The sequence below is a fragment of the Athene cunicularia genome, assembly GCF_003259725.1.
Source record: "Athene cunicularia isolate RWA chromosome 5 unlocalized genomic scaffold, athCun1 chr5_part3, whole genome shotgun sequence".
NCBI classification, from domain to species: domain Eukaryota; kingdom Metazoa; phylum Chordata; class Aves; order Strigiformes; family Strigidae; genus Athene; species Athene cunicularia.
In genome coordinates this window covers 2,078,653-2,104,752 of record NW_020799103.1, presented here as the reverse complement: position 1 = coordinate 2,104,752, position 26,100 = coordinate 2,078,653, and the positions used below count along the sequence as shown (strand labels likewise).

Genomic DNA, 26,100 nt, shown 5'->3' with positions numbered 1-26,100 from the left:
TTTCTTATTTAACTGAGGTTTTGAATATGGTATGTCTGCCACCCCTGCTTCCTTGTTTAAATTTCATTCCTAAAGAGATAGGATTGCTAACAAAAAGCTAAGATGTGCTGTTATGAGGTTGTGTGGCATTCAGGATACACTGAGGACAATAACAACGAGAAAGGGCTCAAGAAATAGCTTCAGTGAAGAAAGTCTCACCCGAAATATTCAGAGATTTGGAGCGGTTGACACAGGGTGTCTCTAGGATGATTTTTCAGGTACAGTGCTCAGAAAGGATACTGTGTTCAAATGTAGCACGGGCTTTTACAGAGATTAATAATGCTAGTACTGTTGTTGCCTGTAATTCCTACTGTATAGGGTACATAGAGAATATCAATACTGCTGCTTTTCCTTGCAAGCTCTTTAAGGGGGCGAGCACATGTGGGGGAAGGGAAGAGAACTGAAAATGATCTTGCATTGTTCCCAGGAGAACTTAAGCAGTCTGCTCCCAAATTCCTTTGACAAGTGAAACAATCTAAGTTGGTTATTTACTTCTCATGTTCAAGAATCCTAACGTCACTGACAGTGATAGCATAGAAAGATTTTAGGTCCTACAATCGTAAACTGTTGCTCTTTGGCTGATAATGAAAGTATGAGTACTCTCCAGAGTAACAAATGGCACTTCACAGAGAGTACTGCAAGAGACTTCCAGAAGCCCTTGGTGAAGTATGCCAAAGCTGGCTCAGATTTCATCATTAGCAGAAATCACTTCAGAGACCAGGATCAGTTTTGATGTTGTAGTTAGTTGGCTCAGCTAGATTTGGATGGTATCTGCGGCTTGGACTGGGTTAGGCCAGCAAACAAATACAAAAATCAGGAGATCCAGACAGGCAGAATGATAACTGCTATTTTCAAATGCTTAAAATAGAGGCTCTGGTTTTAAGCAGTAGTCTTGTAACGTAATCTGTGTAGTAGCATCATGCAACAGGGACAAAGCAATGTTTAGATCGAATTGTAAGAGTCACCACACTTCAGCTCTTCCCATTGGACCTTCTCAATGTTAAAATTACCTGTGAAAATGCTGCATCACAAACATAAATGCTAATATTTACTGCAAGCAGTATTATGGGCTCTCTAAAGACATTGTAAATTAACTGAGCTATTTGAACAGCAGTGGATGGAGTGTAGCAAAATGGAAGGTCTCTTACCACTGGGAAAGTTTGTACAGTCTTATTTTGAAAGCGCGATGCTTTGATACGACGTGGTATCTGATGACCCGAGCTTGCTTTAGACTTACCTTTTGTAGCGCATGCAGCACAGAGCAGACGGCTGACCTGAAATAGGTACACATTATCCTTACGCTTTGCTTTCTTCTGAACGCTCTTCATACTAGCAAGAGGTGGAGTGATCAAACCCACTCTGTAGCCATTGAGTTTATGATAGAAGGTGAATCTTGTGACTTCAGTAAAGATGTCTTCCTTTAAGTAATGTAACTATCTGGAAGATAAAACAGCCAATATATACTAATATATTAGGAAAAACGATCCAGATAAAATATAAATATTTGGTCAAAATTCCTTTGTTTTAAGGACTACAGGAATTTACTTAGCTCTGTCTTTACTTAATTTCAGGCTATATGCTGTTAGCTTTTTCAAAGTGACTGCTACCTAACTAACAAGGAACAACAGCAAATAGAAGATTTTGTTGCTGATTTATTAATTGCCTTCTGATGAAAGGCAAGAATTACAGATCCAGAAATCTTGTTCCAGCCACCTCCTCCTCAAGTATGCTGAGTGAATGTACATATGTTCCCATGTGTGTGTATCTGAGGTAGTACTAACATGCCAAGAGATAAAATTTATATTATGTCCATAGTCAGGTGCCAAAATAAAAATGTTTACTGCGTAGGCTACTCACTCATCACTACACAATAGGAACTACCGTGACTCGTAACATCAATTCTACTGACCCAGAAGAGTACTAAAGAGATGGAAAGTCCATACTCTTCTAAATATTACCTACTCTAAATAGTCTGGGAAATGTCTATAGTGTACATTTTCTTGTATTGAAATGTAATACTATGGTCTGTGTGCTGCTAGTAGCTTGTAGGGAAACTGGCTGGTTGAACTCTGCTGGCCATACTTGTTTTCTGCTTCTGAACTGCAACAAAAGACAATACGTCAAGCATGTCCCTAATCTTCCCCATTAATGTGAGTATTATAGTTGCCACAGGCATCCTATTCAATTATCAGTGGAACTAAAGGTGATTCATGTGACTGAATAAGAAGAGAGGAGGATTATGACATAATCTGTCTTCTAAAAGAGGCGGGTGACTTGTTGAAAAACCTTACAAATCACCACTCCAACTGACTGCCAGGTTTCTTTTCCCAGGTCCTCCTCCCACCACAGCCCAGCATGAGATCTATGGTATTAGTGACGAATTTCTGTGTAACAGCTTGCTGATCCACTTCAGAAGTTGGGTTTTTTGTTTTAAAATTAGCTGTGTTGGAGATTCTTTGAGCTGAAACTGAAACAGCACACATGAGGAGAACATAAACTGGTCCATATTCATTTTTTTTATCTTGCATATGTGCTTGCTTTAAGGGGCTTATTTTTACAGCATATCAAGATTCAGCTAGAAGTTCTGTTACAGGAGCTTCTGAACAGAACATCTATACAGAAGTGCTGTACAATGGTTGTCGTTCTGTTCTGACAGTAAGCTGCATTCTGAATTGTTTCCTATTGAAGTAACATTCAAGAAAACATAACATTCCATGCTTTCTGCGCTCTGAGAAGGTTTGAAAGTGACCATAGTTGAGCCAGTCAGACATTTCTTCCCTTTCGTGCCATACCCTTCTATATTTTTACTGATTATCCCCATTTTAATTAAAACTGTTGAATCATACTCTGATTTTTTTTTTTTTTCATATATTCTGGAGTAATATTTAAGCCTTTTTCTTGGCAAAGCACTCTGTAGTGCCTGGATCATGTAAGTGATACTTATTCAACTTTCCAGCAGCTACCAATACTAGGTCCAGGTTAGAGTGAAGAGCATATTCCATAGAGAGATTTGGAAACTAAAGATGAAGGAGCAACTGAAGCAGGTGATGGAAAGCAAAAGCCTGCTTTTTTTTTGTTTGTTTGTTTGGGGTTTTTTGGGTTTTGGTTTTTTTTTTTTTAGGAAACATTTTATGTTAATATCTGATGCAGTCTGATGGGCATTAAACTATATCCAAAATCTTTGTGGAGACTATAATACAGGTGCTACAAGAAATTGCTTTGCAGCTCCCTTAGGCAAGGTATTTATGGTATACACTTGACTTTTCATCTGCAGTCATACTACCATCAACATGATTTCAACCACCTTGCCTTAGCAAATCTTCTACTTTATCATAAACATTTTTACATGTTTTATGCAATTTCTCTCATGCTTTCATTATAAGAAATACAGTTAACATTTAGCTTATGATTTGTGGAGCGCAGATAATGGTTTTTGGTCTTTAAGGTTACATCTTTTGAAATAACATCTTTGTGGAAGAGATGGTGATTCGGCCTTTTCTTCATGTGGTTCCACAAGTGTAGTGTTTGTTGTTTGCCAGCTTTTCCACCAACTCGAGTCATCTGTAGTCTTACGACTCTAGCGGTAGAGAGTTGCTGCTGATACGTGTGATATCTAACTATACTTGTTCAGGTTCCTGTCAGTACTTTCACAACTGCAGCACGCACTCCAACCATCCACAGATGGCCTTGGTTCATATTACGTTGTTTTATCTTGTCTTTATGCATGCCACAAAGATTTCCCAAGTCTTAAACAACTGCTGTGTGTCAATCAACCACTTTTATTTACCAGGTCATTTTCTGTCTACTGTACTTTCCTGTACTTATCTGAGCACTCTCTGGCTGACCTACTGGCAGGGTTGATTTTTTTTTTTTTTTTTTTTTTTTTTTTGTGATTCACTAGGTTTTACAGGGATATTGAGTATCGGACTTCCAGCAGGGGATATTTCACAGTCAGTCAGTGCAGCGGACACCACTGGAAGCTAGACGTTTGGTAAATGTGAGTGTAGTCAAATACCTTACTCATGATTTGATGTTGAACTAATTCTTAATTATTGATTATACAAAATGTTGGACTTTGTTTTGCATTCATGAGAGATCGGTTGTGTAAAAATGTATTGTCAGTAGTTTAACTCACTATGCCTGTAAGGCTGTTGGGGGGGTGGTTGCCCAAGCAGTTAAAGCTAAAGATTTGGGATTCTAAATTACAGTATAAGACTTTGCTCTCTGAGTGGAGTAACAACCCAGGCAGCATGGCTGGCAGTATGATGGAGGATGCATAGCTGAAGTCAAAGGATTATCTAGGCAGATGTAGAAGTGCATCTTGTTTACTTATGAGGATTCCTTATTTTCATTATAGTACTACAGCAGGTAATAAGGAATGAACTTTAAGGCCATACGGACTGACTGGCCAACTTTTAATACAAAGGGCCTAAGTTAAACTGAAGGTGCATGCTTTATAAACATGGTAGGGTGTTTGGGAGTGGGTGGTATTTCTTAATAAAAGGAGAGGGCTTGAAAAAATTACGTTGAGACGTTAGGAAAGATGAACAGAGATGTTAGGACACAGAAATTCTGAAAAAATTAAAACTGATTAGAAGAGAGATTGAAGTCGCCATTCATTTAAGGGCGTTATGTATCTACACAGTGGGCCAGCTCCCTACAGGTGCCACTGTAAAACTTACACACAAACAGAAGACTCTAAGTTATGCACTTACATTTGCATAATTAAAGCCGTTTCTGTGAGGTCTTGAATCTTAGTTGTTCCTACTATAAACTGTTCAAAAGCTAGCAAGAAAAATATATTCTGAGCAGAGTTAACATATTCTTTTGACAATTAATGCTGATAAATGAGGTGTGGAGTGAGGCTCTGCACATTCTGTTCCTTGGTGTTCTTGTTGACCCTCTAAAACAGGGAGTAAGGACCAAGCTTAGTGAATTTATAGGTGATTGTAGTTAGGGACCTTGCAGCTGTGCTAACGGACATGATTAAAATATATAAGAAGAGCCTGATGCATAGGGAAACAGTATAAATAATGGAACACAATTCAGTATAGACTAGTGCAAGACTATACGTTTAAACAGAAACAGTGAGTAAACACAGGACAAAGATCAGGTTGCTAGCTAAATAAAAGTATTGAAAAAGGATCTGGAAGTTATGGGTCCTAGGCTGAAAATATATCAGTGTTACTATATGGTTAATATGAAAAGAAATATGGCCCAAGGGTCTGTGAAAAGCTTTTTTCTACTCTAGCCACTTTAAGCTGGAGTCCTGTGTCTCCTCTTAAGCCCTTACTTTCAGAAGAAATCAGGGAACAATTTGTGAAGAAGAACCAAAAGAAAGCATCAAAGCAGATCTTGAAAGATTAACCAGTGAGGAAAAGACAGAAGAACTGTTTGTGTAGTTCAAAGAGGGACTTGCTAATCAGAGATCTAATTTCTGAAGTGAAGGACTTTTTTTTTTTTTAAATCCATGGTGGTATGATAAGAACGAGTGATCAAGTAAGGCGAAGCTGAAGAGGTGATGATGCAGGTTAGACATTAAAAAAATGTTCTAAGGATGGGTAGCTAAGAAGCAGATTATCTGGGGAGGCTGTAATCCATTTCTAGAGGTCTTTAGGAGTAGGCAATACAAGAATATTGCAAATAATCATTGGTCCTAGGATGGAATAATGAAGCAGATGATCACTTCAGATGCCTTTCAGTCCTGCTGGTGTCTTTTTGATTCTCTCAATTCCTTTCAGAATTATCGAGGACAAGGGCACTCAGTTCCTCTCAGCTCTCCAAAGATGCTATATTTGTATCTAGTTCAGCACTTTATGGCTTGAAAAGTCTCTTGATTGGATAAATACTCGGTTTCTTGATTTGCATTAATCAACACCATTTTTATTTTCATCGTGTGTTTTATGTTTGGGCCTGTAGACCTCAGTGGAGATCAAGAAGGCATGAACATATTTAATATTTTTTTAAAAATCCTGTTCACAAATGATCAGTTCAGAAAGAAAGGACAGTAGGGGAGGAGGATTATAATCATATTGGTGCCCTTGTACGAGTAACTATAAATGAGTAGTCAGCTGCAGACTAGTGTGGTTGAAGGGAACTCGGTGAAGTTGTATTCTTGTGTAAACTGAAAAGCCAGCCAGAGTGTTTTATTCCCTGGCAGAAATGCATTGCCTGCAATGGAGCTGGGAAATCAACCACTAAGGGCTCATGTTACTTTTGATGTTTTAAGCAAACAGCTCCATTCCCACAGTTACACAATGTTTGAGTATGCAGAATGAAGCTATGGTACTCTTCTAAACTTTTTTTAAGTAAATCTGAAGATTTATTTTTTTTTTTTTTAGTTGTGGTGTTTCTCTCTGGAGTGTTAAATTTATAGGAAATGGGACATAATAGTTAGGAACAGGCTGTGTTTTAGAAGGTCTTGCTCCTTAGAGCCATTTAGAAATCCATGTGATTAAGTAGCTAGATCAGAAAAATTCCTGATCAGAATTTTATTAATTTGTTAATGGCTAACAAAAAAATTATATTTTTCTTTCAGTAATTTCTAGGACTAGTATAATACATATGGCAAACTTTACTATTTAAAAATAAACGCCAGGATTCCTTGTTTGGCAAAGGCTGTTGAGACCAGATATTTCGAGTTAAATGGTTTTTGTCCTCATAAGATGGTGTTTCCCAGTGAAATGATAATTTGATAGAAAATATCAAATCTATTCCTATACCATTCTTGATTTGTGGAAATGAGAAAGTATTTAAAATCCAGCTTAAAAAAGGTACATTCAAAAGATTTAAGGCATATGAAATAAACAGTTTTGGTCTGTAGACATATTTTGCATGGGTTTTGTATTTTGCATGGGTTTATATTATCTGTAAAAACTCTCATAGTGCTTTTTTCCCCCCAGTCACAGGTGAATCATCATTCATCTAATAATGAAACTTATCAAGAAAGACTGGCACGATTAGAAGGTGATAAAGAGTCACTCATACTGCAGGTATGTCTTCAAGAGAAACATGGTCTACCCAGTTGGTATTTAGTAAATAAAAGCTGAAGTGACAGTATTTTCCATTAAATGTTTGCAGGTCACCAAATGTAACTGATACTTATTCAGGACTTTAATTTATAATTTGTATAATCCATCTGAATGATTTAATGGTGGGGTAATTTGCTAAAGGAGAGGGAAGTAACAGCAGTAAGAGGGAGACGAATGACAAGGATAAAAATAAACAACTTAGAAATAATGCTGTGGAGTCCCACGACAATGCTGTGGTAGTGGTTCTCATTCTAGGTTTGCTAGGTTGTACCCGTTGATTTTTCTAGGTTCTGTGTGCCACCATTTTTAATGAACTGGAAGACTCGCAGGTAAATAGACCTGATATTTTTCCTGCTTGCATACTGTACCAAAGTTGCTTTACATCATCAAAAAGCCCAAGGGGGAGGTAAAGGGGGAAAAAGAAAATTTCATAGTAAAATGCCTGCCTAAACTCTTCCAGGTTTCCTGTTTCTCAGTTTACCAAGCCTTTTTCAAACAGATCCACTGTCAAATGTACGTTTTCCTCCTGGAGAAAACACGTTGCACAACTTAAAAACCCTGTTTTTTTCCAGGATATTTTCACTAGTCCTAAACCGTACATTACAAGCTTTCTAAAATTGAAGCTGAAAATTCTTTCAATGATCTTTGCATATCCTTTCTCTTTACGCTTACAAATGCATATTACAAGCATATACATTTATATAAAACAAAACTATATTGGGTGGGTGTTCTCCCTACTTTCAGTTACTAGTTTCTGTGAGCATGTTTTATCATGTATGTTCTGTTCACGCTTGTATTAATTTACTGAGCAGAATTCTCACTGCTGTTGTTAAATAAACAATAAACAGTGTGTGAGACGTAAGCTTAGGCTTCTCTGGATTTTTTTCTTACTGTTTAAACTAAAATTTTTAATACCAAATTTAGAAAAATGAAATTACTGAATGAAAAACAAGCTTCTGGTTAGAATTTAAGTCTTTTAAGTGTGTGCTGCAAATTCCCTGTTTTTCTGAGGGAATCAGGTCAGGGGAGACAACACCGTAGCTGATACCATTAGAACACCTTTTATTAATTAAGTGGCTATTAACTGACATCTTGATTCCATTAATAATAACAAACAACTTTTCACACAGTTCACTTGCACACATGTGCAACTCATATAATTGGAGCAACAGTTAGGAAGCCAAACCCAGCTGTTCATTCAGAAGCAGAGTTCTGTCCTGATGCACCTGTGGCTTTGTCCCTGAAGGCTTCCTTTGTCTCCTCACATGTGTGTATGGTCCTGTAACCCTTGTCTGCATATAGCAGCCACTGTCCTCTTGGATGTGGTCCGTGCTGTACAGCTGGTTGGTGATGGTCCGGTGTGCTGGTGGGCTTCGACAGATTTGGCAGAGTCTTGGTGTTCAAAGTGCATCAGCTTTTGTAGATTTAACAGGACTGCTGGTCTCTAGCACTTGTAAATTCCTCAAGACTGTTCCAGGCTGCTACTCCGTATCTACTTTTCCTGTATTTGTCCTGCTGATTTTTAGTAACTGTTTCTTCATCCACACAAACAGGTACCCATAGAATGCAGCCAGCCAGACTCACAAAGGGGTTTTTTACGGTTTGGAGGCCTGCCTAGCGTTTTTCTCAAGAGGAATGTAGTAAAATCAGATGCAGAAATCGTGTCTCTCTTGCCTTTTACTCCCATCACACCCTCATCAAATCCAGAGGCTTAGTCAATATTTATGCATTTTCCTATCCCACTGCACGCTATTGCAGTAGAGCTCCAAAAACCCCAGGCAAATAAGATAGATGAAAGCCTGGTAGATGAACATCAACAACAAAAAGCTGCCAAGATGGAGCTGGGGTTAGAACCTGGTTTATACCAGTTCTGCATATTCTACCTAGGCAGTCGAATGTGAGGAACACAGACAAGTCCCGTGCTGAGGTTACGCTGGCCTGAGGGAGTCTGCTGCTACAAACCTGGCTCCTGGGTGTGACCACTGGCATGAAGGCTGAGGAAGCGATGGGAAACGGGGCACCTCTCTGTCCTGTAGCTCCTGTTGAGTTGTGCCACAGCTGTACTCTTTAGGGAATATGAGGCTGGGAGCACTCCAGTATTGTGTCAGACTTGCTGCAGAAGAAGCGGGACAAGGCACCTTGTTGTAGGCACAGGCAGTGCCCACTCTTTCTACCAAGGCTGAGTCAAACAGCGCACATCAAAACCTTCTGCTCCTCAGTCTGCATGGGGGCTGGAAATGCTACAGCATCTGGGATACCTTATTACAGCTCACTGCCTGGGTACAGGAGCTAATGTCCTACCTGAGCTGTTTGCTTTGGTTGGTTTTTTTTTTCCTGAGGTGTTTTAAACCCTTATACCACCGATTTTTAACTAATTGTTCAATATGTCTTATAGACATTTACAGAAAAGATACTATCTACGGGCTGACTCTTGCGGGTGTTGCACTGCTAAGGCAGTAGCATACGCTGGGGTTGTATTCTTTGTACAGCCTACTCATTCCCTGAAGAGTCTGGCAGATGTGATCCTGAACAGAGGGGAAAATATGAGCTCAAAGTGGCTAATGTGCCTCTCAGCCTAACTACCGGAACATCCAACACATGCTTCTAAAGCTGCTACGACTTTACTGAATTCCTTTGCAGGTCACATTTAACTTACAGAGTTTTCCTTACAGGTTACAGTGCTGGTTGGAACCTAACGTGACTCGAAGTTGAGCTTGTTTTCTTTTTCTGACCAGACTGAAGGAGAGGATGCAGTTTATTTCTTCTTGCTTTCTGACCTCACAGGGTTAATGGAAGCAAGACAAAAAAGTAGACAAGCAAGAGATTTCCTCGCAGGGAGTTCTCCCCCTGCCCCAGCTTACATGTGTCCCCCTGCCATCTGCCTCCACCCACTCCTTCCTATCATTTCTCCTCCTGCATTCATCTGTACTCTACCCTACAGCCAACTACTTTAAAGGGGAAAGAAAAAAAAAAACAAACAAAATCCTCTTTTTAATTCGTCTTTTCCCAGGCACGCTTGTCGTTATGTTTGCAGGTAAAACAAATACAGTCACTCCCTCTGCAGCTTCCCTGAAGTGAACTCAACTGTTTTGGGTTAGGTTTTAGAAATGCAGTGTAGCGGGTACATCTTAAAGGTTTCACTTCCACATACTGTGTCTCTTTTTTTTTTTTTTAAAAAGGTGTTTCAGGGTTGCATGTGAGAGCAGAGATAAATTTTTGTTAACGCTTTTCACTCAAACTGCAGTTTAAATACCTAAGGATGCTTTTTTGTTCTGTATAACATTTTGCAGTATAATCAAGGCTTTTATATAAATAAATAACAAAAATTAATATACAGAATGGGTGTGCTGCTTAACATAGGAATTAACACTGGGATTTTTTTTTTTTTTTTTTTCACGTCTTTCTAATGTTACCCTGAACGTAGTTTTTTCAGCTTTGCAAGCTTTGAGATAGGCTGCTGGGCTTTTCTTATTGCACGCTCCTTGGTCTGCACCACCATTCCCACAGTTCGTTACCAGTGTTGCCTATTGTTTCTTTTCCTGGGATTCATTGTCTCTATCTCACTTCTCCTGCTTTCATGTTTTGGCTTGCAAAGCCTGGGAATTTTTCTTGGAATAGAACTTTGCCACTGCTAAAACATGCCTTTTACTCATTGCATTCTTTATAACTTCAGAACGCTTTATTGATAGGTAAGCTGGTTTTCTGTTCTTGTAAGAAGTAAAGTAATTGGTCGGTATTCGAATGAACGGTTTTACTGTTTATCTGTTTGAGGGAGTGAAATGCCAGCAGAACCTGAAATGGCAGTGCATGCTCCAAAGCCACATAAAATATTTTCAGTATCCTATATTCTTGTTTGGTGCTTGCTAATTTTCAGACTTTTGCATGAACTGACTAAGGCTAAGACTAAGGCTAACTATAGGTAGTCTTCCATCTCCTCTTTCTTTTTTATATTAAAACAAAATAATCCATGGTGGGGGTGTCAGAGGGCGGGGCTGAAGCAAAATATAGGTAAGACTGAAAAATCTCTTGAGAGAGCAGGCTGCTGCAGTGCACAAGAATATTAAACCATTGAGGACTTTAAAAGAGAACTTGCTACTAAAATGTGCATTTAGATGTTAATTATATACGGTAATTGAAACTTATTTACAGTAAGTTCAGTAGCATTGTGCTTCTCTTCTCATATTACAGGTGAGTGTTCTGACAGACCAGGTGGAGGCTCAAGGAGAGAAAATCCGGGACTTAGAAATCTGTCTTGAGGGGCATCAGCTGAAACTGAATGCTACAGAAGAAATGCTTCAACAGGTAAAAATATGGATTGGAAAGCTCCTTGCATAATCTCCGACAGAGGGGTGAACATATATGGTTAGCCTGTCTGCTTGTGTGAGTGCCTTTGGCAAGATAAAACAGGAAAATATTCCTCTTTTATTGTTCTCTTGCTGCTTTGCACATGTTTTTTTTCCAATAAATGTTTCTTTGTTTTCCTGTTGCAGAAACATTTTACTGGCTGGTTGCATAATACTGTACGTGGCAGCATGTAAAATGAAACTATTGTGTCTTATTTGTACTGTGCTGACGAACTAAATTTGGACATGATTGAGTAACTGGTTAGACAGGTTAAATGTATCTAATACATGTAGGAGTTACAGAATTAAGTTTTACTTAAATATCTTCTGTTTTCATATGGCTTTGAAGCTGAACAGGTAGTAAGGTGAAATGAATTACTGTATCAAGTTTGGTTTTGTAACTCTTTTTGCTTAATTTAGGAGCTTTCCTCTTATTTTTGAAAGAAAATTAGTATATAATTCTTTATTTCAGTCCACAGTTTCAGGCTATGCAATTTAATTTTTGTTCTTTCATGTTATAAGTTGAGGGAGCAGAACAAACTAGAAATGAAATTCCTTACATTTCACGTGTTACTGCAGAGCTGGCAGATCTGTTGATGAAAAAGAACTTTCCCAGTGCAATTTTCTGTTATTGCAGATGCTGGTCATCCACTGGCAATACAATACATAGGTATCAAAACTAGATTTGAAACTGTAAATAACCCTCAAAATCTACACCAGAAATTTGCAGGCTAGATATTGTTCTGATGAACTTACTTCCTCTCCCCACCCAAAATGCTGTGTTATAAATTTACTGTATTAGTCTGTGTGAAATATAGAAGTCTTTCGATGAACTATTCACAGCTTTATGGTTGTGTTTATATAAACTTGCTTTACTGTAATGAGGATCCATATACATACATATGTAAACAGTAGCAGTTTCTATAAGGTAAACTTGTATCCTAAGTTTTTTTAAATTACAATTCTCTAAGCTTCTCTAAAAAAAAACCAAACAAAACTTGGTCTCACAACTTTTGGAGCCCAAAATGCTTCCAACTGGGAAAAGTTTTTTATTCTCATACTTAAATGAGGGGACATTTTTAAAAATGCAAATAGGGACTACAGGTAGTTTTTCAGTGAGATGTGAAGTGAAATTCAAAGAACAGTAACTATTTAAGTTATGAAAATCCGTTTCCAAACTTCAGGAAGGCATTCACAATAGATTGTAGAAGTTTCCTGTTTTAGTCTAAAACTAGATAGTTGTTCTGTAACTTCTGACAAAACTGTTTATGGTTTCTCTGACATAAAATTTTCTGCTCTGATAGTCTTCCAAGGTAGCTGTGAAATTAAAGCCTGATTTAACAGAACGCTGAGCCATCTGAAAATAGAATATAATAATGCATGTACATTGCTATTTCAGTGAAAACATTTGAATCTACCCGTCAGCATTAGGCACATGCACAAATTGCTTACAAAGCTGATCCTAGAGTGATAAGCTACAAAAGTCTGTAACAAAGCTGAAGAAGTCAGAGAATCTCCGAATATGTTTAACATACACCTTAAATCTAAATTTTGAGGTCACTTTGGCTGTAATTCTTGCCAAATGGGAGTAATTTCAAATTTCTTTTCCTTCTTGTACGGATATTAAGTAGCCAGCAATAAGCTCAAACTTGCTGATTGTTTTGTATCATAGTTTTGAGATCTTGCATTTCAACATAATTTACAGAAATACCGACAAGCTTGCTTGTTGTTCACTACATTTCTAAGTGACTGATATCTCATGCTTACAGCATATATGATAGCTGGAGTTTGGGTTTTTTTTCAAGAGAAGGAATTATCTAGGCCACGATTTGGTAAAGATTTGGTTTTCATTTTAACCCTATGAGTTTTTGCACAGACACAGACACATTACACAAACATGCATGCGTAGTATTTTAATTTTAGTGTGAGTGATATACTTTCAATAGCTGAACCAAAATTAAGAAATAAATTCAGTTTGGAACTGAGATACCTAAAATTTTTCTCACTGGAATGAGAAAAAATGCTGTTGAGTTAACATTTTAGTTTTGTAAACAGAAGAGCAAATTAAGTGAAATACTAGAGGGTGATGTGGGAATAGTAGTTGTGGTGTCTTTCTCACATGGATTACATCTCCCAGTAGACAGTGCGAGAAATTATACATTTATTATGGCTCAACTAGAGGGCCCTATTTGTCTATAATTTATTTTGAAGATTCTTTTCTCAGTTCATCTTGTTGAAAAAATTACCCACTATAGGGAATGAGTTGAGATTTGGAGAGAAGAGAGTGACCTGATAATGGGATGGTTAGGACGTTCACGTAAGGAATGTGGCCAATAGGCCTTCCTGCAGTTAATTTGCAAAGTAGAGTATCTGGCCTCAGGAACTTCAGTAGACTGATGGATCAGTCCAGGTTTTGTGAAGAGTTGGGTTCAAATCTTCTCAGCCAGCAGTGTCCTGTACAAGTGCTAAGCTCGATGCTTAGTAAATAGATGAAAGATACCAGTGTTGCAGTTGAGTTTTTCTAGTCAAAGCTATTTAGTGGGTCTTTCAAGACAGCATTTATTTATTTTTACAGTATACTAACTTATTTCTAATAAGAAAAAAACATCTAGCTCTATGTACCTTTTTAATTGCTCTTCAGAAAGACTTCTGTTCTCTTTGAGATGCATGTAAATCCAATTTTATTTAATGCTTCTGCTTGCTTACTTATGATATATTGAACTCCACTGATTTTTACCTTAGTGAGCATAAGTTGACTGCTTATTCTAAGTGGAAAATGGAACCATAAAGACAATTGCCCTAGCTTGAAAAATCTTTAATGTGGATTAGTAGAACTAAGCTAACTGCGTATTATTTATCTGGGACACCATATACCTGAGTCCAGGATAAGCCCTGTCCTTTTAATTTTGGGAACTATAAAAAAAGTGAGTCTTAATTCTGTGCCCAAAATGCTACAATAAAAACAAAAATAATACACTTTAAGATCATTTAATGACGGTATCTGGTGGTTCCACAAGAGAAAGGGTATGTAATGCTACCCTACAAAATAGTTTTTGCTGAATCTATGCTAGCAGAGACTTGTCCACTTTGTCAGGGTGGGGTTACTGGCTAAAATCCTTCTGGCTTATGATTTATGCACAGTTGTTTTGAACCCTGCTACAAAGTGATCATGGAAACACTTCTGAAACAGCAGCTAAAATAAACTATATGAATTACATAAAATGGCTGTTCAGCATCAAGGGTGGACATCTTGAATGCAGAATAGGAGCAACAGATACTGCTGCTGCTTTGCAGAAAAACGTGATTCTTCATCACTCTTGAGAGGATGATGCAGTATCCTGTAGTCAGAATGTGAACTTCCAATTAATGACTTGAGCCAATCTGAAGGTTACTGCTACCAAAAGGAGGCCTCATTCTGCTTTCATCCTTCTGCCTGTTCCTGACCACGTGCTTCTGCGGTTTATTTTATGCTGACATGCTCAGCAGACTTTTTCCTCAGTGACTGAGAGAAAACTAACGGGGTTTAAAAAGAAGGGGATATTTTTCTGCTGGGTTAGTGAATTGAAACAGGTCACAGAAGAGGTCAAGGTGTGGCATAAGGGCAATGGTGAGGTATGCATTTGACCCAGCGATTTTTGAAACCACAAAGAAAATATACCTCAAGATGGTTTGAAAAACAATATAATTCTGTGTAACAGATGCAGAGATGCCCTGGTGTGCACAGTTACAGATAATGCATGTATGTTTTCATGAGACGTGATGCTTATGGTGTTGAACTCAGCGTTTTTTGCTTTTGTAAGGATACTTGTTCCACTACAGACTCTAATCAAGATAAAGCATTTTCTTTCTTGAAAACAAAATGGGTCCTTTCAAAAACTCATGAAAGTCAATGGCAAAACGTTAAATTAGTCCTTCAATGTGATTCCGGTTTGGATGAGGAAACACATTTCCCTGATCATCCTTCATGGTAATGCTAAGAGGAAATTTTCTGGAGCACAACTAGGAGCAAGACACCAGTTCGGTCTCACTGAATTGCTTTCCAGTGCCTATCTCTGTCTTGCCATCGAGTGTGTAAAAGAAAAGGAAATGGCAGCTTCTGTGAATAGTTCTGTCGTGCCCCTTAGTACACTGTAACGTATATGTCTTAAAAAAAAAAACAACAACCCTCTAGAGTGATTCTGTGAAAACCATCTATGCTGTGACAGTTCATTTCCAGTGTATCAGCTGCTTTAACGTGTAAAATGACAGCCAGTTGTAGAGAACAGTGCTGTGTATCTGTTCTAAGTTAGTTTGTGGCATTTCTGAGTACTTCCAGTCAATTTTAAGAAAGAAGTGTCTTTTTAAGAGAAGAGAGGCTCTTGAACATCTGCTCTGTTAGCCTTGGGGGAACCTCCTATCAACTTGCTATCAACTTTTCTTCCATTTGTACTGTGTACAAATGCAGAAAAGAATTGGAAAGAAAAAGTAATTTTTGATCTATAAACCAGCCTAAATTGTCCCATAGCAGAAAGTACCAGCCATGCATAACGTAAACACATTGGTGCTGCGGAATCCGCGTTGTCAGTTTGGACAGCTGTATTAAGTCAGTTTGAAAAGTGAATTTTCTGCACATACGGATTTCACTTTTTTTCGTTTCTTTTAAGTTCATTTGTTATGGTAATTATCGTGAGTAAGAATAGTTAGCTACCTCTGCTATTCTGGTTCTGCGTTTGATTTATTTAACAGATACTAGTTCCCATTGAAGCTCTCTAGCATGAAGTATAACAGCGTACATTTTACTTTGCCAGTCAAAATGCTGGTCTGTGTGGCATTGTCTTCTCCTGTACCTGACCTGTACCAAATACTAGATGTGGTTTGACCCTGTGTTTCCAGCTTCCAAATTATTTTTGACACATGATTGAAAGAAGCAATCCAGGCGACTCTTTGTCAGATGATTGAATTACACTGTATCTTCTATCAAGTAGATTCTCTTGCAGAGTACAAAGCATTTGGCTTTCGCATTCTTTCTGTCTTAAAAACTGAAATACTTGAACGCAAACAGGAGTTTCTGTTTCTCCTGTCAGTTTGGGGCCAACTCCTCCCCAGGTGCAAGGAGCAGGGGAGAGCGTGCGGGCCGGTGCCCTTTGTGAGGCGCAGTGAGGAATCTTCTAAAAGACAGTGGATTAAAAGAGAACCTGCATGAGAGTGGGAACTTGAATCCAATGCAGTTCAGTGTGTACCTGTTCTGGGTTTGCAGTTGTCTTGTACTCGGGAGCCAGAATCCTGTCTTGGTGGCAGGTTATAAATCTGGTGTATATCTGTTTGCCTCTCAGGAACTTTGCTGGCCGGCAAGGATCATTCCTTCAACTTTCAGTTGCCTGAGTTATCTGATCTTAGATGAATTTCAGCACTTGTTTATAGCATTGCAGTAACTTCTTGCCAGCAGCTAGCTTAGCGTTCCAGATTTTGAAGTGTGCTCTGTGCTGCTCTGGTTGGGAGGCGTAAGGTTTTCAGAGCGCGCTCTCCAGTTGTGCAGCTTATCTGTAGAGGTGAGCATTACAGCTGCTTTGTTACTTTACAGTTAACGTAGGCACAAATCTGCTCTTCTGGCATATGCTGTTCAACTTGGCAGTGCAGTGGGAAGTTCTGTCCTTTCCGTCGCTTAACTATATAATGGGCAAATGATGAACTGGAGGGCTGTAATTCGCTCTCTGCTACTGACTTGCACCATTTCATGGTGATTACACATGTACATTGCTCTCAGCTGTGTTTTCAGTTAAGCAAATATCTTATTTCTACCGCAGCTGACACACAGCCCTTGAAAAGTGCAGTCCTTAGTGGTGGTTCTTGCTGAATTTTGCTTACCAGGTAGGTAGCTTGGTCAGTTTGTCTTGTCTCAACAATTTCAGTAAGTGAAAAGTGTGAAATTTTTTGAGTGTTGTATTTTGTAAGGGTGCTCAAGTGCAAAATGGGATCTATGGGGTTTTTTTTCTCCTGCACTTGACTGAAATCTTACTTATGGTTTCTTAATCAGTGTATGGCACGATTGTTTCTTCTGTTTCGTAGAGTGCTAAGCATCTTGGAATTTTCTGTGCTTGCAGCTGACAGCCTGGAAAAGTGTAGTGTCCTCTTTTTAAGCTGTTTTCTGTCATGTTAACTTTTATAAGCCACTTTAGAAGAATTATGTATTTCCAAGACAACAAAATGTGAAAGTGAGGTATGCAGCATGTGCTTCAGTTTCATTGGGAATATTGAAAGACATGATTAAATATTTTTAAAATACACGGTGTGAATTTTAAAAATACAGCTGTGTTTGGAAATAGTTTGCTGTTCATTGATCTGTCTGGTACGTGCATATTGTAGCTGCTGCATGACTCATCTTTGTAATTATTCTACTCTGAAATAGCTTTTTTCCTTCCTATTAAAGTGAAAAGTTGAGTTTCAAATCAAGAAGTTTTCAAAATTAAATTATAGTACATTTTAAAAATAAAACCAAGTCTCGTTTATAAATAAGATTCCCTAGGACATATTCTATTTCTGTCCTATGTTTCAGCTCTATAAGATCCTCCTTAAGCTGCTGCAGCCCAAATTACCATTTTGCCTGTCTTATATTGTCTTTTTTGCTTTAAAACCAATAACATAAATTTGTATTTTCTTTTCTTACAATTGCATATTTAATCTGGCTGAATTCAAGTTGCATCATACCACTGAAATACACTATAATTTCTCTGTAACAAAATGGGTCACATTCTTAATGGGCTGTTCACTGTGAGCATCTGCTTGAAGATGAAAATAATTGCTTCCAGATGTTACCATTTCAAGAGGGGACATTTACTTTAAATGGCACTTTCTTTCAAAGCAGAAGTTAGACTCTCTAGATGCAAGAGAAATCGTCAGCTGTTTTAAATCAGTGTAGCTCCATTGAAAACAAACCAGGGATAGTTAGCTATTTTGTCTATTTTAAGGAAGGAGTTTTATGCCAGTTTACACTAGCTGTGAATATGATTCTCCAGCTTCAGAGCAAACTGTAAAATTTTGAGTTCATTATAAAACAAAACAAAACAAAGCCAAACCATAATACCAGCTGCCTTCAGGCTCACTTATACCAGGTAGTGTTCACATGGAGCTACTGAACTCAGAATGAGAGGAGTGTGGTATTACTCTCCGTTGCATAACTAGCTGTAATTTGAGAGTCTATAGAAAAAGTAAGCACTAATGCCAGATGGTGCGCTCAAAGGGTAGATCTTTTGTTAAAAATTTCTAGAGAGATGCCATGCCTCCTTGCCTTATTAAGAAATCTTCCTCTTGTATCATGGAATATCATGTCAGTGTCAAATTCTAAATGTTGTTTCAGTTCAGCGGTGAATGGAGTCTGTCCATGGGGCCAAAGTGACCTCACCCTGCTAGCCTCTTTGATATTCAGTGGCCTTACTTCATATTAAAGTTCTTATTTATAGCTATGTCTTAACATAGCAGACTTGTGCAGATTAGCAGCTGTACAGAGCCTGTTCCAGTCTGGACTGGAATGTGCCTCTGGAACTTGTGCAAATTAGTGTTTTTTTGGAAGATGGGGGAGTTATTCATAATTATAATTGTAATTTGTAATCACCTTTGTAGAAAGCAGCTACTGGGATTTCATTAGGTGACTGCCTCTTAACAGTTTCTCAATTAAAAGAAGTCAGTGCACTACCTTTTCTTGATTAGTGCTTCATTTATTTCCGTCAGAGAGAAAAAAAAAACAAAAACCATGAGGCTACATTTCTGTTTATTTTCCCATCCATGCACAAATATCATTGTCAGTGTCAGCAGGAATGGGCATGGTGTTGGGAATAGTGGGTGGTTTGGATAATTGGTGTTGCAGTGCAGATGCAAGTTTAGCGCTATTATTAATTTGGGCAGTATTTCCCACCAGACTAAAACAATTTACATGTAGAGCAGATTTGGGTTCCAAATAAACTTTAACTGTATAATTTTTAAAATAACCCTTGTGGCTTCCTTGGCTCCAAGCCATGGTCTACAATATACTGTACAATTTGTGGAAGAGGAAGAGATGAGAACAGAGTGATGGACAGGGCAGTTTCTCATCACTCAGTGACATCAGCATAGGTGCAGAATAACTTCAGTTAAGTCATGGCCATGTAATTCAAGCAGAATCTGCTGTGGTTCCTCAGTGTGTTTCATATGATCAAAACACTAATGTGAGTTATGAATTAGCATAACATTTTTTAACTATGTAGAAAGCTGTCTTCTTTTGCAAAAAATAATTAGACTCTTGGAAAGTTACATATTGATTTTTCAGTAAGGCTTAAACTCCTGAATGGATTTTTTTTTTTTTTTCTCTTTGAAAATGGAGGCCAACAGAAACATTTTATATATATAACACACTCTGTTAAATTTTGGAAGATTTTTTTTCTTCGGCTTTCTCGAAAGCTGAAAGATGCAATGAAGGTATGAGTATTGAATGTTTTCCAGATGCAGTGATATCTCTCTGTCCAAAGTATGCCTTTCCCTGCAATCTGAAAAACAAATTTAGGGCACACGAGCAAAAGTCATGGCTGATTGTTTCTTCTTTACGCTGTTACTCAGTTTAGACATTGCCTCTTGGAGTCCAGTTAGGGCATACCACTTTTCACTCACTGCTGTTCCCTCCACAGTGTGTGGCCTTCAAAAGTACTACATGGTGTAAACGTTCAAGTACTGTTAGCATGACTGCAGAAATATTGCTTCTCTTTGGTACTCTATTTTGGTTGGGGTGCTCACTCTTTATTGAAAAACACAGGATAAGAGGTTCTAAAATGTTTCAATGTAATACTAAAACGTAGCTTTGTCTGATGAGTATTCTCAATAGTAGCCAACTGTTTTGTAACGTGTCATGTGGTATTATGTAGGTTTCTGTTTGTTCAGTCTCAGTATTGTTTTCTGATTTCGTGTCTTGTCTGGGGATTAACTCTGCCACACATTTTGTTGAAATAGGGAGGGGGGATGCAGTACTTTATTGATTAACATGGGAGAACATTTAGGTGAAAAGAGCTGCAGAGCTTGAGAAACACACAGTTCAAAGTATACACACCGTGAAGAGACGTAGAAAAATTTGCTTTCATATAAATTTGCCAATTGCTCCTTTTTTTTTTTTAGTTTTTTTCTCTCTGCAGTAAATGCTTACATCAAATCTATCTTGCTGCATTTTTTTGCATTGTAAAGCAGTAACAGTGACCTTTGAAGAGGAGAATCATTTTGCTTTAGTATTGAAAGAGTTAAACACTGGAGTAGAGACTTTTCTATGGGTCTGCCAATAAATCATGTAGCATTCTGAGAGTGTTGAAATAAATAACTGAAGAAAATGTTCTGCTTTGCTTTCAGGAGTTGCTAAGTCGAACATCACTAGAGACTCAGAAATTAGATTTAATGGCTGAAGTTTCTGACCTGAAGATTAAGCTGGTTGGTATGGAAAAGGAACAGAGTGAATATGAAGAGAAAAAGAACAAAGCTGAGGTGAGGGGGTTTTTATGAGCTTGTTTTCTTTTTTTTTCCTGTTGTGTCTAGTCTATGCTGTCACACACCTGAGCTTTAGAGCTGAAATCAGCATGCAGTAGGATTTTCCATGCTTACAGCACAGTCCGTATCATTGATCCTGTGAACTCGGTGAGGAGTATGATTATGCATTTTTGGGATGTGGTTTCTTTTCCCCTCTCTCATTATACTTCAGAGGCTGCTGTTTGGCTTTAATCAAGGCACAAAGTGCCTTCCAGAAACATACATTACAGCTGGCATTCACTTAACCCTTTCCTTTTCCCAGAAGCTGGACTGGCATGGCCGTGTGAGGCCTACCAGAGCTCTGCTCTTTCCTCGTTTATAGGACAGACTGTCAGCTAAGTAGTTTCAGGGGTGCTACAAAAACTTAGATGATCACCCTTGGTGATTTTTAATGCATCCATGGCACTTGAGAAGGGAGAGAAGGTCCAGGGCATTTTCCTCAAATGAGCCTTTCTCCCTGTGATTACATAATAAATAGTGCACAAAAAATGACATGCATTGGAGGCAATTCTAATCCTTACTCCTCTTTGGATGTGGAGAGTTCTGGATATCAAAGAAGCTTTGCTTTTTACTACATTGATTGAAAAAGAGAGTATGGAACAGGGAATCATATGAACAACATCCATTTCATGGCAGTAAGCAGCAGGTGAAAGCTGGGAAGGAAAGTGATTACAGAAGAGAGTAATTCTTAGGAATTGCCAGGTATTGCCCTACTCAGTGGCACGTTCCGCACTGACTTAGGAGAATTTGAAATCCAGGCAGTGTTGGAAAACTGTTCCCCGTAATGTTGCTATTGGAATATTCAATAACTATGTATAAGTAATTTACCTGCAGTGATATAATATGTTTGGGGTGTGTTTTGTTTTTTGACTTATTTATCCTCTGAAGTTTTCTTTAGAGATTAAAAGATAGCTTAAAGAGAGCAATTTCTGGCAGCGTTTGCAAGCCAGAGAGGCAGCAGCTGCTGTTTTTACCATCTGGGGGCCTTCTCAAGCTCTTTCACCCATAATTGTCAGTGTCTGAGTACAGAAGGCCTAAGCAGTCTCACACTACGTGTAAATCTGAGCAGGTCTGTGCAGCGCCCGACTGCTACAGATGGCAGCCTGCTCCCAGCAGCCGCCTGCCCGAGAGGCCTTCAGCACTTCCCAGTTGGTGGCAAACACCAGCACCAGGACGTGCCCAGCCAGCCTGACTCCTAGAAGGCAGCAAGGTGTCTGCGTGCATTTGCATTGACAGGACTTTGAACCACCCAGTAGGGCTGGGGCTGTGATGAGGGTGAGGCTATGGCCTCTGAAATTCTTCTGCCACTGCAACAAGGTGTGTGTTCCCCTTAGATGGAAAAGTTGAGCTTTGTTGGCCCGGGAGCCTTTGTTGTATTGCTGAGTGATAGGAAACGTTCCTGCTGAGATGGAAAAGGATTCTAATCTGATGGTAAAGTTGAGAATCATTGTGTTAAATATGCGCTGAATTATTAACTACCCCAAGGTGTGATTAGATTTCTGGCCTGTTGAAAGTCACAGACCTGTGTATGCAAAGCAAGGAAAATGGGTGTTGTAAGTAAAGTGGGAAATAAACAACATTTTTGTTTGCTTGTTGAGCCATTTAAAAAATTATTTTGGATTGTCCCAAATAAGCATTAATCCAATCTGTCAATGTAAACAGGGGTTGCTTTCCGTCAAATTGGATGCTTACTTAAATTCTAATGCTTTAACCTTATTTTGCAGCATCTTTTACTGTAAATTTTACTAATCTATCAAACACAATTTCAAACATCAGAATAAAATTTATTAATATATTTTCTTTGTGCTGTTACACTACAGCTGCTGCTTAAATTCAGTGATAGTTTGGGTGTCTGCCTGAATCCTTGCCTCCACTGCCGGACTAATCCACTCTTACATATTCAGAGTCTACCTTTAGATTGCTGCTGTTTACCCACACGCAGCCGTGTTGTGCTAATCCAGTTGTTTCGGAGTGAGACAGTTCTCCAAACTGACGGTGACCAAATGAAATTAATCTTGCTGCAGTTGTAGCTCTGAATGTCGAGGCTACTACAGTGTGCTCTTGCAGCGTATAATGCCTCAAATAGCGGTTAGTATTTTTATGTAGGTGGAACAGAGCTATGGGTGGCAGAGCTAGAGCCTTTCTTACAGACTGCAGCTGGCCAGTTGAAGCTTTCAAGACTGATTTTAGGATTAACAGGTGAACAGAACAGTGATTTGATAGATTTGCTGCTATCAGAAGTAATAGGCCTCAGTTTTCGCTTTAGTGCCTGTGTTAGAGGCATGTAGTAGTTAAGCCATTTTAAACAGCTTGTAAATTATACTCCACGTCTACCCTGCCATTTCTAAATATAATAACGGGGTTTTAAAAGTTTAAAATTAAATGTGACATTGCAGAATAATTCAGCTAAAACATGTTTGCTCTGTACTCTAATGTCGGCTTACTTCACAGCAGCTGTTTCCAGTCACACAGAATTTATCTATAGAATTATTTCTCTGGTTGGGGGGAAGCAAAGCAAATTAAGATATCCTTCCAAATATGAGCAAGTTTTAATGTGTCAGATTCATTTCACTTTATCTTGTGCAGCTGTGGTTTAGTTTTGGTTTTAGTTAGCAGCAAAGAGTTTATCAAGCATCTCTAACCTCCTCTCAAAGGTATTAATTTCAACACTGAATGCCACTTGTCTCTGGCTCTTCAAAAGCACAGGCTAAATTTAAAGTGCCATTTATTTATATAGAAAACACAGGGGCTAGGAGAAGAGCTGTTTGTAAATGGACCGTCTCGCTCTTGTCTTTGTCGTTTTAATTCCTTTTTTGTGGAATAATGTTCTGCTTTTGCCACAGTGATGCTGTGGAGGTTTCTGAAATCCCACCTGAGGGAGCTTATGTAGTTTTTCTCTTACTGGAGAAGCCTTAAAAATTTTGGAAATAGCCTTTCTTAATGTAGCAAGGTATGAGCAACCAGCGTTGTCAAGTGATTAACTGCAGCCCGTGTGCGTGCTCTGAACACGGACAGAAGAGACCTTCTATCAGTATCCGGAGACTGCAGAAGTAATTCTCCATTTCAACTTGCTTAACAACCCTTTTTCTACCCTACTTTTTTTTTTTTTTAGCATGGGATAAATTCTGTGGTTTTTACTTTTTCGTGCTGAGGATTTGAAGTTTGCTATAAGCTGTTGGGAAGTGTTCTGTGGCTTTTGTGTGGGCACTACTGAATTAAATATGTAGTGCAGAGTTAATTGCAATTTCAAAGAAACTTGGGTCGGTGAGCCACTGACTGCCCAGTGGGGAGTTTGGTGTGTTGTCTCACCTGAATCATATTCAAGATCTAGTATATTGGTGTTAATAAATTTTCCTGCTGTGAAAGAATCTTAAAAATGAGAAGCCTTTTTTCTATCTTGAAGCTAGGAACAACTGTAAAGGCAGATATTGCAGCTGGAGCTCATCTCTTTCTCTTCCATAGTTCCCTTATCCTTCACTGGGATAAGGATTTCTGCCATTGCTGTACTGTCATGTTTGCCCTGAGGGAAGCCTCTCTGGACGCCAGAGTATTTCCCATTCCCATTTTTGATGTGAAGCAAAAGAGAAAAGAATTACAAGAAGTCAGCAGAAATGTTTCTGAACTCTCCCACATTGCTATAAGTGGAGCAGCTGTCAGTTTGTGCTCAAAAGTTCATGCATCTTGTTTGAGCAGTGGTTCTTCAGAACCTTGCATGGGTTAACAGTGTTCTCCACCAAAGACAAGTACAAACTAAAGCCTTAAAAGAAAGCAAGGGAGATGGACGTGTGTCCTGACGATTCAAATCTCCAGTTGTTACTGCTCAGTGAGGTGTCTGATTGTGGACAAGGTGGTAAAAAAGAAACAAAATCCAAGCATGGAAGATGGAGGGGTTGTGGATAGTATCTCAACTGGAAATACAGCTAGTAGTACGGGTGTTCTGCTTTGCAGTGCTCTGATGAGAGGATGAGTTAGCAGGAGATGTTCTCCGCACCAGGCTCCTGCCGTGTTGCTGCAAAGTGACTAATGTAGCTGCTGAACATAAAGGATATGGTTTCCCCTAGGGGAGCTTTTCTTACCCTGTGCAGCCCTGGCAGAACATGTCAGCCTGTAAAAGACTGGCTATTGCAGAGTCGGTACGCTATGGCCCAGTATTCTTTCTAAATTTTTTGATTGTTTATGGAACTAATCCTTATTTATGTGCACTGAAGCTTTGCTGGATGAAAGAGGATGAGCATCAGACATTGTGATCCTGATTGAGAATAATATGTATAGAGTAAAAGATATACAACGGCTTTTCTGAATTTTGTCTTAAGCACAGCGCCCTAGAAAATCAATTAATTTATATGAAACTCTTTTACTGAACTGATACATACACTTTTGAAAGGAAATCTTTGTGAACGTCTGAAGTTGACTGTGGATGCTGATGCAGTTTGAGATTGGTTGTGTTAAATATTTACCTGGTTGGAATAGTGTCCTGTCCTTGTAGTAGCTGTTCCCTAGCTTTGAGATAACAGGAGGACTGATCTGCGTTGTAATGAAGAAAATGGGGGGGGGAATAAAAAAATGCTATGTCATCTGTTGTTCTGTGCACTAAAATCTTTTTCACTCCTTTGGGAGATGGATTTCCTCAGATTTATTCCACTTGAGTAGATTGATAAATCACAAAACATATGTTGTTAATGTTCTTGAAACTTAAGAGAAAGACAGTCCAAAATCACAATACCTGAGGAAAAAACCCAGCACTATATGCTACTGCTTTTAGGGAGTTTAAATTAAATGTTATCTAGATTTTAATACTTTGCTTTGCTTTCTGTAGCTGGATATTTTTGTGTATATCACTGATACACACAAATCCAAGAAGCTGTGGCCAGCAAATTGATGCACTTCAAATTCATTACTTTTTATTCTGTGGTATCCCTTTGATTCCTCCTCTGTGTGTTGCTTAACTCTTTCCCCCTGACAATATACTGCCTAGCTAGCAAGCTAGGTAATGGAGTTATTTTTCTGACCCATGCTAGACCTGGAAACAGAATTACTTTACTGGTAAATTCTGAGTGTAAATTGTGAGAGAGTAGGTTATGGCCCCAACTGAGCACTTAGCAATTTCATCCTAGTGGATGATTTGGCTGTGTGAATGAAAGTAATCAAGACCCATTTCAGCAAAAGTGTGCCTC

General features: G+C 38.6%; 1 protein-coding gene across 12 annotated transcripts in view; it reads left to right on the top strand.

Annotated features, from left to right (window-relative positions):
* The window catches only part of PPFIBP2 (PPFIA binding protein 2), a 102,986-nt gene that overhangs the window by 47,389 nt on the left and 29,497 nt on the right, over positions 1 to 26,100 (top strand). For 9 of the 12 annotated variants that reach the window (XM_026850727.1, XM_026850730.1, XM_026850726.1 and 6 more), the window contains 3 exons: positions 6,942 to 7,031; positions 11,259 to 11,372; positions 20,753 to 20,884. In XM_026850727.1, the coding sequence (XP_026706528.1) occupies positions 6,942 to 7,031; positions 11,259 to 11,372; positions 20,753 to 20,884 (336 nt within the window). Of the gene's footprint in view, positions 1 to 6,941; positions 7,032 to 11,258; positions 11,373 to 17,151; positions 17,261 to 17,458; positions 17,610 to 20,752; positions 20,885 to 26,100 lie in introns of those variants that run through there. The other 3 variants (XM_026850728.1, XM_026850736.1, XM_026850735.1) reach the window with 3 other exon arrangements.